The following is a 10,730-nucleotide window of genomic DNA, read 5'->3' on the forward strand; positions in this document are numbered from 1 at the left end:
TATCTATTCTGAACAAGCTACGAAAAACCTGACAACTTCTTATTAAAACAATCAGTGACAGAACACGTGGTCTGTTACAAAACAATCGGCAACAACAATGAAAGAAAAAAGGCAAAACAGTTGTGCATTTACTATGGAGTGGTTTAGAAATTTCTACTGAAAGGAATAAGCTTACAAATCTAGCCTAAAGCAGTGTGCCTGTATTGCGAAACTCTGCGTGATGGCAAAACAAGTTGACCGTTCAGCTTTACTTCAACAACGTAATGGGATAATAAAGGTATTCTCATATTTAAATGCTGGAACATTTCTATTGTGAGTTCTGTTGGCTGTTAGGGACCTTGTTCCAACAAGTAGTGGTTCTGTAGTAAAACACGGTTAATTAGTTCGAGACAAAACAAAAAAATGTAGGTACTGGCAACTGACATGTTTTTTTGCAAATGTTAAAATGCCAGTGCTAACGTGCTATGCACTTAAGGTACCTGCTGCCCGCCATATTGCAGTTGTAGTAGCTGTTATTTTCACATTACTACATAACTTTGTAGGCAGTCGAAGAACTCAAATACTGCCGCCAGAAAAACTGCGAACTGCAAGGTGCTGTTGAGAAGCTACTGCAAGAAAAAGTCAACCTTCAGGCGTTAGTGCAGGAAAAGGATTCGAAGCTAGAGGTTGGGCCACTGGTTATTGTTAAAAGTCACAGAAAAGGGCTTTAACACGTTGACTGCCAACTACGAGTTATCTCATACTCGTCGTAGACTTATTCGATTGTAACGCGCTTAAAACCAGCTGGCGTCTCGAACCAACGTCGTGGATGCGTTGTGGCAACACCGAGACACCCTGCACCAGCATGTTACCTACGAGTTAACTCGTAGCATGGCACAAAATATTTCGACTTTCTGATTTCAGAAAGCCATCTAAAGCATATTTGGCTAATTTAAGCACAACATAGGAATATCCCTTGGCAGTCAACGTGTTAAACCAGGGGTTCCCAACCTCTTTTCGATCTCGTACCACTTCGACGCTTTGTACTGCCACGCGTACCACTTCTTGCAGAACAACTTATTTAATCGAATCATATTTTATTAAGAATAATAATATTGGCCTACTAAAATAACACTAAAGCAAATTTAATGATATTTTTGCTTTTGTTTACTGTCCACCAATTGGCTGAGCAATCATTTGCCGTAATCAACGCCCACTGTCCCCACAGCGTTGTACGCCTTTTCAAAGCAACTGTGCTTCTTGTTGGCAATTGACATGACCTGTAGTTTGTAGATCGTAATGATACGAAACAACAGAAATAGTTACGTAACAATAAGAAGAGGCTTGGGGAAATTTTTTTGTAAACAAAACCAGATAAACAAAATAGAAAGTTGTGAATCCAAATTTTTGTGAAAAAAAAACGAAAGCTACTCGCGTACCACTTAAAAAACCTTCGCGTACCACCGGTTGGGAACCCCTGTGTTAAACGATGCTTACAGGAAGAATATTCGCGTGTCCAAGACCTGCAAGCGCGTTTTAAAAACATGGAAGAAAGCTTAACGCCGCAAGTGGTAAACGTTAACCAAAATCAGAAACTGCAAGCGGCGCTAGATTGCTGCCAACACACAGTTGAAGGTCTCAGGAAACAGATCTTCAGTTTAGGAACAGAAAAGTGGGTTTTTAGTTTGCAAAAGAAGATTAATCTTTCAGCCACAGAATGTAATAATTTGCTTTTTACAGAGCTGCTCTAGAAAAACAGGCGAAAGATACAGACGAAAAATTATTATCGTGTAAAAGATCGTCTAAACATCTCGAGGAGCAAATTACGAACTTCGGTGAAATTACAGATAAAATCCGAAAAGACCTTATGCAAGTAAAACTTAAGGCCTTACTAACCAAGCAAAGAAAGCACGTTAACAATGTATATAGGCAAAAATAATTTTTTATGTAGCTTATGTAACGCACAAAAATTAACGCTTCAAAATTCATGCTTCTAAAAAATTTTTGATACAGCATACATGATGCCTATATATAAGCTATTGCTGCCAGGCATAATATCAAGTTTGTAGAGCTCTTCTGGCAAATGTAATTTTATTCCGACGTTTCGACGTCCTTTACAGGTCGTATTCATCAGGGTAAATAACCCAGAATGCGACTAGTACAGTGCACGATAAACAGGAAAAAAGGAAAAAAGAATGGAACGCAAGCACGTCACAGCGCAACGAAAACACCGCGCCATAACGAAAGATTAGGCCTCTAATCTTAAAGCAGGTGCCTGTAGCACGCTGAAAGCATCACGTCTGTTTTGATGTTCATTGTGTTGCCCCGTTGGTGAATATTCCATGGCTCAAGAAATATTCTTTTCCTATAGTCATGCTCCCGGGCCACAACAGACGCCGCATTGAAATCAATGCGGTGGCCTTGTGATAGCGCGTGATTGGAATAGGCCGACTTCTTCGCGTCGCTGTTGGCAACATCCCGTTGATGTAGCGCAATATAAATACATTTGCCAGAAGAGCTCTACAAACTTGACATGATGCCTATGTTTAGGCTTTAAATTTGTAAGCGTTACTAGTAATATTATCTTTAGGTGCAAATTGTATGACAAGTGGGGACTGTTAGTCCCTAAGACAAGATTCGCTATTGTTATAGACCACGGAAGTACAAGAACGACTGGAAAAGAATATTAACGAAGCCACAACGATAAATAAAAATACGATGCGCGCCCTAAAACACAAACAGTGCATCATCAGCGATTTGGAAAACGAACGCGATAAACTGAAAGATGAGGTATGTTGTTTCTTCCATTCATATTTTCAAGTTTTGTTAAAAGTGTGTTGATTTGAAATTTATTGTAACCAAAAGGAATATATTTTATGTAAGGAGGTAAATAAGAGACAAAGGTCAAAAACTTGTGACAAATCGCATTAAGATCAGACGTTTTATGTTTTTATTAAAATTACTAAACGTATAAAACCACGAAACAAGTTTTTCACTTGATTGTTTGTTCTCAAAAACCATTCTTGCCTATAGGCCCTTTTATCGAAGTGTTTTTATTATTGTGAATTGAAATTCGTCTACTAAGATATCGTCAATGAAGATAGCTTTACTCCCGGGAAACACAGCTGCTCAAGTGGACAAGAAAGAGTTCGACGAAGTTTCTCAACAAGTAAGCATTGGCATTTTGATATCAATTTTAATACTACTATATCATCCATTAACATATCTATTATTCTTGTCCCCAGTTGCACAAGGTTTTGACTGAACGCTCAGTGCTGTATAGTTTAGTCGACAGTCTGAAAGAAGAGCTACAGGAATGTAAGGCAAATTTGCATGAAGCAAATACTGCGGCCTTAAAATCAAGTGAACTTTTACTTAAAAGCGAGAAACACTACCAAGCCGAGATCGAAGGTTTGACATGACTTTTTAGTGTTTGTATAACTGAGCAACTTACATTATATGATCAGATTGCATTGACTCGTTGCAGGCTATAACACTAGGTCTACTTACGCTCTGTCGGCCTGATGTGGCAGTGGTCGCCAACGTGTAGCTCTTTCAACATATTCGTGCAGTAATGCGGTTCCAAAAATAAATATATTGTTGCATCTATATGTCGCTCCGGCAGTTTTCCACTTATTCTTAATTGGCCCCTTTAATCTTAAAGGTTGGCGACACCTGGCCTATGTAGATTGTAACTGATTTTGCCTCAAATAAAACAAAAACTAATAAAAACCACCGAAACACTGTCATCACAAACTGAAAACACAAACTACAGCCTAGTTTGTTATTCTGTTGGGCGTGTAAAAAGTATTTGTGTAACAATATAAAAATTGTTTTCAGCATTGCAACGTAAACTAGAAACCTGCTTGGTTGATTTGGAGACACTTCGGGCTGTGGAGCCACAACAAAACGTTTTGACGAACAAAGAAGATGACATAAAAGAAACCCTTCCTCCAATAAACCAGGAACATACCCAAGCTTCAGGAGACAAATTGAAGGCAGGTTTTAACAAAGCTAAGAACTTTTAAACGTAACATATTATATTCGAGTTGGATTGATCTAATATTTATGTTTTTTGACGGCCACAAAAGTCAGACACACAGAAATACAGTGAAGAAGGGTCTTAAAGATCATAACAAGGCAAAGTGAGTTTACTTGTGTTCTTGATGCTCCCGTTTTTTGGTTTAAAGGAAATGAGGTGTTTGTGATTGGATTTCTTAAGTCTGTATAACTTCTTGATTGGATTCTTCATTGTGGAATAAACAGTTAACTTTTGAAAACGTAAGTGATATAAAAGGTTTTATTTGCTCCTACACACTAAGCATAATTTTACTAGGTGGTGCCAAAGAGTTGAGTTAAACCGATTTCAGTACCTGTCAGATATAGTGGTCGTAAGTTGTACAACTAATCTCAAAATACTTACTCGTCACCTTGTAAAGCAGGGGTACACAACTTTTGGCTACGACGGCCGCATCGCAGATTCCTATGTTACCCACGACTTGTAAAGTGATATAGGTGAAAAGAACTGAACTTGCAAACGCAAAATAAATTTAACTTTGTTCCGTTTTTAAAATTCGGTTGTTTGGTACCAGCTTCCAGCAAGGCTTGGAAGCGATAGTTAAGAAAGAAGTTGTATTCAATAGGCTTGAACTTTTTATTTATTTGTCCTTTTCACGGGGTTTGGCCCCAGGACGCTCCCGGGGACGAATCCCGATCAGCGGTTTTTCATGTCTGTAAATGGGTCAGACGCGCCGGACCATTCGGCCAAGTTGAACTTTTTCGTGGCCGTGTCGTTAGGCTTTGCTGAGTTTGCATCACCTTACTGAGTCAAAGGATGTAATTTGTAGACCGCTAGCAGTTTTCGCTTCTTAAACACACAAACACATTTCGAGCAACAGTTTTTTCTTATGAACAAGAATAAGTTGTGCGCGTAACTTAATACCCTTAATCCACTTCTAGATAAAGTTGGTACGTAGTAACATCTGTATTTGAACAAATATTTGAGTTAGGCCATTATATTGCACTGGCACGAAAATAGTCTGCTGTCTGCGAAGCTTGAATGAAGGCCTTAGATACCAATCACGCCATATTTAATGATTGGCGGGCGGATAATTCGGTCTGTGTAAGTCAATTCACGTTGTGACATTGATCCAACGTAACTACGGGATGGGTCTTGCTCGTATAACTGACTGACGGGTTTGGTTTCGTAGGCAAACACAGAAACTTCGGAAGGCTTATTTGTACTCGACCTAATGGTAATATCGTGCCCTGTTCATCAGAAAACTTCAAAGCACCGAAACCCAAGCGACATTATGGGATGTGATATGAGATAAAAGCACCGTCTGTATAAAAGCGTTTATGAAAGTTCAAGTAGGGTACATGTAAAATGAGCGAACGTTTTGTGGTCAACGGGTTTTAGATATCTTTACCTTCCGTTCTAGAGTAAACTTGCTTTTTCAAAAGATTGTAATATCGATAGAGGTTTTAGCGATGGGTCGTTTTTGCTTTGGTGGACTTTTCTTGTCAAAAATAGCCACGTTTCGTTTACTCAGTGTATAAGTTGTAATATAGACTCGATGGCTTATGGTTGCACCGAATATTTTTGCTCGATCTCTCCAAATCATTTTGTATATGCATATCACGCAATAACAACTAGGCACACCATAACATAATTTAAAGCTTACTTGTTTCAAAACTTGACGAGGTGTAAAGGAGTCAAATTAAAAACTATTTGGTATGAACTATTAAAACTTTGCTGTAGAAACATGCCAAAATAACTTACAACATTAGGGCACAACCATCTAACCTTAATGTCGTTTAATTGTAATATGAATTCAATTAAGCGACTATTTTGGCCATTGTTGGCATGAAATAAAAATAGTAAAGCTAAAAACATGCGATTGCGAATTGATATTTCTAAGAGAACAGTCTGTTTTGAAGTAGGGGTACGTATATGTTATCATACACATACACTTATGCAACTTTTTAAGGAACCCTAGGTTGAAAATTGTAGTCTTATAAGGCAACGCTGTGTATGCCAAATCCTTTCTGGGCTAGCCTTACATATCGTATTACGTGATTTAGTTCTACCAAAAATTGTTACACGATTGCGTGGTTTATCTCGATTCGTCATGTGTGGTAGCTAATGAACGATATTTGTTTTGGCGAAGCTAAGGAATCCCAAAAATGATCATTTAATTTACGAGCACTATAAATTTTAAATAAAGCCTGATGAACTTTCTAGTCTATTTGGACTGAATGGTGCCTAAAGACTTTCTGTCAGACAGTAATCCTATCTTCGGGAGATTATTGGTAAATTAGTGAGCCTTTCCTGTTAAGTCAGTTTACTGGATACGAGTAGGTAATGCATGTTAACAAGCTCACTAAACCATACAAACACAGTTCTTGACTCAACGCTGTTAACCAAGGACCCTCTTGCCCTTTGTTGTAACAATTGTTTGGCCAACATCGCAAAACCCAATAAAAAGCGCCCACAATCCTGCCTGTGATAAGGGTTCTTTGTTACAACCCATTTTGGGTTTTACAGGGTTGGTTTACTTTATGGCGCTTCCCGTAATTGCCGATAACTGTTGGCATTTAGGACGCTTGTAACATAGTCGTTGGATTTATTTCTTCGGAATGTCAGCGCCTAAATGGCATCGCAAAGCATCAGATGTTTTTGAAACCAACCGCAGACAACAACGGTATCTGTCATCAAAATGGCAAACAGCTAAAATGTTGTGCTAAAACTAAAAATTGTGTATTTTTTACAATTGGGCCAAATGCCACCGCAAAGCATTAGTTGTTTTTAAAACCAACAAAATAGCAATTTGCTAGTATTTTTGTGCTGAAATGCCTTAAAGCCGTCAAAAATCCAATAAAGGAGGCTGGAAACTTAACAATAAACACATGATACAGTGAATAGCATACTGTTGTGGGCCATATAAGTTCGTTGCGGAATAAAGCTTCTAATTTGCCCTCGTTTCAGGCGCCCAGACAGAAGACATTACGACAGAAACCCATTAGTTGAGCCCAAGGGGTTGCTTTGAAAAACAGCCAAGAACCCGCACCGAGCCCAGGGCGTAATCCACCAGATAAGGCCTCTATTTTGTGGTCGCTTCGGATACCTTGAAAGCCCTAATCAGCTGTTCGGCGGAGTAGACTGCAAGTGGGCAACTAGTTTTTCTTTTTGGCATAAGTTCAGCTTTTAATTGATTTCATGCGTATTTTCTTAATCACCCGTTGTTTTATTGTTTGAGTCGAAACCGCAGGCAACGCTTTTAGAGTCAGTTTTCTTTAAAAAAAAAAAAACCATAAAAGCGTTATTATACCCAGCCAAAGGCAAGGAGCAGGTAATTGCATTTGTTGACATTTCACACAACAGCTCTGTACACAAGGCAACTTGTGCGCTCTGTTAGTTATGTTTTGCCACGGCTACGCTCGCCGACCTTCCCTGTTGATTCTGCCCGTGGCGCGTTTATTACAACAATCGTAACTGCAAACACAATAAAATGCAACCTGGCAGCAGAGTAACGCGAAAAGAGGTAAAAGAACAGTTCGCTTTTGACGGATAGGAGAGTTCTGAAATTAAAGTATGAAGAAACAGGCGGATCAAAAAGTAACAAACACATGAATTCTTGCGTTAAATTAAAAAAATACGCAATATTGTGTTGGGAACTTAGGAGAAATGTTTTTAAAACGGACTAAAAAAACAGCATAAATTACAGTAAAAACAAAGGACACAAATAGGCTGATAAAAGCAATGCTATATATAGTTACTAAAAACTAAAAACGTATGAAAACATTGAAACAAGCACATCAACAACAAAAGTACTAATCCCAAGTGCACACCACATTTACAATACAGGCAAACAACAATAAAGATTTTAACCAGTATTATGTTAAGAATTCCCTGTTTAACTCACATGGTTAGTGACTATTCCATGAAACATATCAGTACAATCTTAGTTGACACATATGCCTTCCCTTTACAAACGTGCAGTACAAAACTTTGGTGTACACACATTTTACAAGGGACCAATGCAAAAGGAAGAAACAACAATGAATCACCGTTTACAGCTTGGCAGCAGTGGTTTTAATGCCACAACCTGTTGGGTAGTGTTGACAAATGGGTTATATGGGAGATTTTACTTGTTAAGCTCTTGTGGTAACTATTGGCTGCATGTCAGCTAAAGAAAAGTTCTTATCTTCCATGACTGGGTTCATACAAAGTTTTACACACACATAAATCCAGTGCATAAAGTATATGGCAGATATGATTGCGCCAAGCATAACCACTGCAAAGTTCTGTCCCCCATTCCTGTAAACAGCCTCAAGTGGTTCATCACAAGATTTGTCTACCAAAACACTGTCATCTTCATTTGAAATACAAAGCCATACAAAATGCCTTGAATATGCCCCATAGCCAGCAGCTATAGCATAGGCAATGGAGAAAACTGCATTAAAAAGGCAGTCCAATTTCAAGAATAATTTGGAAGAATGAGTGAATAGGAGACATAAAAATGTGCCACAGGTTACAAGCCATGTAGAAAGGGTTGTGACAGTGAGGGCCAATGTCTGCTTGTGGACTTGTGGGGTGTCATTGCTTGTTGACATCACTGTGAAAAAAGAAAAAAAGTGTTTTTCTGTGCCAGTGATCCTGAGTAGTAATTAATAATTAATGAGATAAGCCCACACCCCCAAGAAAAACAAATTGTCAACAGAGAGAAGGAACTACTTCTGTAGATGGCGTATTTGAAAAACAAATAAAAGCAGTAATTCAAAAACCAAAACAATGTTATTGTGACAACATTAAACAGATTTGTAATAAATGAAATTTTGCATGATTTAAACTTGCAAATATATTTGGGAAATAAAATTTAACATGATGGTTTTGGCACATGCATGATCTGTTCAATGTATGATTAATATATAATTTCTTTATGTTCAGAAACACATGGGTCCCAGCTGATATAGTTTCTGGGTGCTAAGTTTTGAAGCTAACCAGCGAGCAAAACATCCTCTAGTGCAAAATACAAACATCAAGTACTGTCAACAACGTAATTGTGACGTCACACTGATTAGATTTACCGAAATACACTGAAACCCATTTCAACGTGTGGTTCAAATTCTGATCTAAGCCTAAATTTGTGCGGCACCAACTTAACGTTATGACTGAGGGCATAACCTTACCATCGCCAATGTAGATTAATCCCCAGCAAGCGAAGCCGATTAAAATTTCAGTGATCTTGAATAGTCCGTCGGCCGAGGTAACAAAGCGTTTCTGAAATCGCAGTGAACAAATCGCCATAGTGCAACTCTTAACAACCTTACATAGCTAGTTTTTCTCAACTGTGAATACAGGCCAGGTCAAAACTTTAGTTAAACAAAAAAGTCTCTACCAACGATTAATATAGCTGCTTATGGAGGAAATTACTTCGACTGCACTAAACTAAAGTTAAATTTTCCACATTGCTTTTGACTACTTAGGGGCCTCCCGGATTACGTAATTCAATACAACGTCAATTGTCGTCACTTGCGAACTGTTTGTGCGTTACTTGATACGATATTACTGTTCCATTGACGTCGATAGCCTTGTAACTCGTGCGATTGCATTAGTTTACGATCCACTTGAAACTTGACAACATACTGTCTGCGTCACTCTGCAAAACTGACAAGAGAAACTTTTTCGCTGCACAAGTTATGGTGTGGAATTCACTGGCATATCTCTACTGGCTTCTAGCGGTATTGAAATTTTATACATATTATGTTGCATTTTTGATACTGCTTGGGCCGACAACCTTCTAATGGAGGCACGCCTATTGACTCGCACTCGCCTTGTCAATACTGTAATCAACTTGTGTGCCAACGTTTTTGTGTACACTAAAGTAGTGCTCTTTAATCTGGGTGCACCATAGCAGTTAGGGCCTTTTATAAAAATGTTAAGTGAGAGTAATTTGAAAGGAGCAGGGCCCATGAATATCATAACTAAAATAGGTAATAACGTATAAACGTTTACTGCTGTTACTATGATGCTAAAAAGTGTTAGTGTAACTGCCCAGTAGCCTATAGCATTTTAATACAAATGAAGGCAAATCTAGTTCTGACTTGTGTTCGAATAGGGTGCAGAAAATGTCTCGCCCTGTATGATAGCGTACGTACCACGACTGCAAAACGGTTTTGTGCTACTTAAAATATTCATTTACATATGCTTTTTTTCAGCTTAACGTTTTTCAGAACTAGGCAGAGCCGTTGATGTAGATTGCGTTATAAGTGCTAAAATGAGTAAGCAAGTTTGCATACTTCAACTGTTAAGAACCGAAATCCTACTCGATAACTCATGTTTTTTTTGAAGCCTTGCTGCTTTACAAAACTGTTCAACACGGATATTCTGAAGAAGCGACAGTGCAAATAAATAAAATTTACTTGGTTCAAGACGCTACCTCTATTTAGTGTTGTTTTAACGTCGTAGCTCTAATGTCATCCTTAACTTAGTTTCATTGAACCTTTGATTTTTGCCGAAGAAAATTGTCAACATTTCTGAAAATTTTGGTCTGTATCCATAAGTAAACCAAGCGAATGTGAAGTCCGTACGTTTGCAAGACAAAACGAAGTCAAATCACCTGAAAACAAAACATTTTGTTCAGAAAGGTGCCTTTTTTATGATTTACACATAAAAATGCAACGTACCTTGCTGTAAGTGTACAATGCCACTTTTAAACCAATTCCAATTCGTAAAAAGCCTCAAAAAT

At 38.2% G+C, this 10,730-nt stretch overlaps 2 protein-coding genes across 2 annotated transcripts; one reads left to right on the plus strand and one right to left on the minus strand.

Annotated features, from left to right (window-relative positions):
• The first annotated feature begins 144 nt into the window (after nucleotides 1-144).
• Nucleotides 145-4,007, plus strand: LOC145204687 (uncharacterized). Its single transcript, XM_080077280.1, has 8 exons — nucleotides 145-277; nucleotides 543-665; nucleotides 1,479-1,651; nucleotides 1,720-1,852; nucleotides 2,632-2,769; nucleotides 3,065-3,148; nucleotides 3,225-3,390; nucleotides 3,820-4,007. Exons 1-8 carry the CDS (start codon nucleotides 221-223, stop codon nucleotides 4,005-4,007), a joined length of 1,062 nt encoding a protein of 353 aa, XP_079933406.1. The 5' UTR covers nucleotides 145-220.
• Nucleotides 4,008-7,435: 3,428 nt separating this feature from the next.
• On the minus strand, nucleotides 7,436-10,634 carry LOC145204477 (uncharacterized). The gene is made up of 2 exons (XM_080077045.1): nucleotides 9,172-10,634; nucleotides 7,436-8,597 (listed from the first exon to the last, which is right to left on the minus strand). The coding sequence occupies exons 1-2, from the start codon at nucleotides 9,287-9,289 to the stop codon at nucleotides 8,134-8,136; spliced, it is 582 nt and encodes a 193-aa protein (XP_079933171.1). The 5' UTR covers nucleotides 9,290-10,634; the 3' UTR covers nucleotides 7,436-8,133.
• Nucleotides 10,635-10,730: the final 96 nt, after the last annotated feature.

This window comes from Phallusia mammillata, chromosome 8 (genome assembly GCF_965637545.1).
Source record: "Phallusia mammillata chromosome 8, kaPhaMamm4.hap1.1, whole genome shotgun sequence".
Taxonomy (NCBI): Eukaryota; Metazoa; Chordata; class Ascidiacea; order Phlebobranchia; family Ascidiidae; genus Phallusia; species Phallusia mammillata.

What these genes read in the sequence shown, in the direction of transcription:
- LOC145204687 (XM_080077280.1), top strand. Translation starts at nt 221, where the DNA reads ATGGCAAAACAAGTTGACCGTTCAGCTTTACTTCAACAACGTAATGGG. An exon ending in AACGTAATGGGATAATAAAG is followed by an intron (nt 278 to 542) that starts GTATTCTCATAT and finishes ATAACTTTGTAG; the next exon opens with GCAGTCGAAGAACTCAAATA. An exon ending in AAAAGGATTCGAAGCTAGAG is followed by an intron (nt 666 to 1,478) that starts GTTGGGCCACTG and finishes CGATGCTTACAG; the next exon opens with GAAGAATATTCGCGTGTCCA.
- LOC145204477 (XM_080077045.1), bottom strand. Translation starts at nt 9,289, where the DNA reads ATGGCGATTTGTTCACTGCGATTTCAGAAACGCTTTGTTACCTCGGCC. An exon ending in ATTAATCTACATTGGCGATG is followed by an intron (nt 8,598 to 9,171) that starts GTAAGGTTATGC and finishes CTTTTTTCACAG; the next exon opens with TGATGTCAACAAGCAATGAC.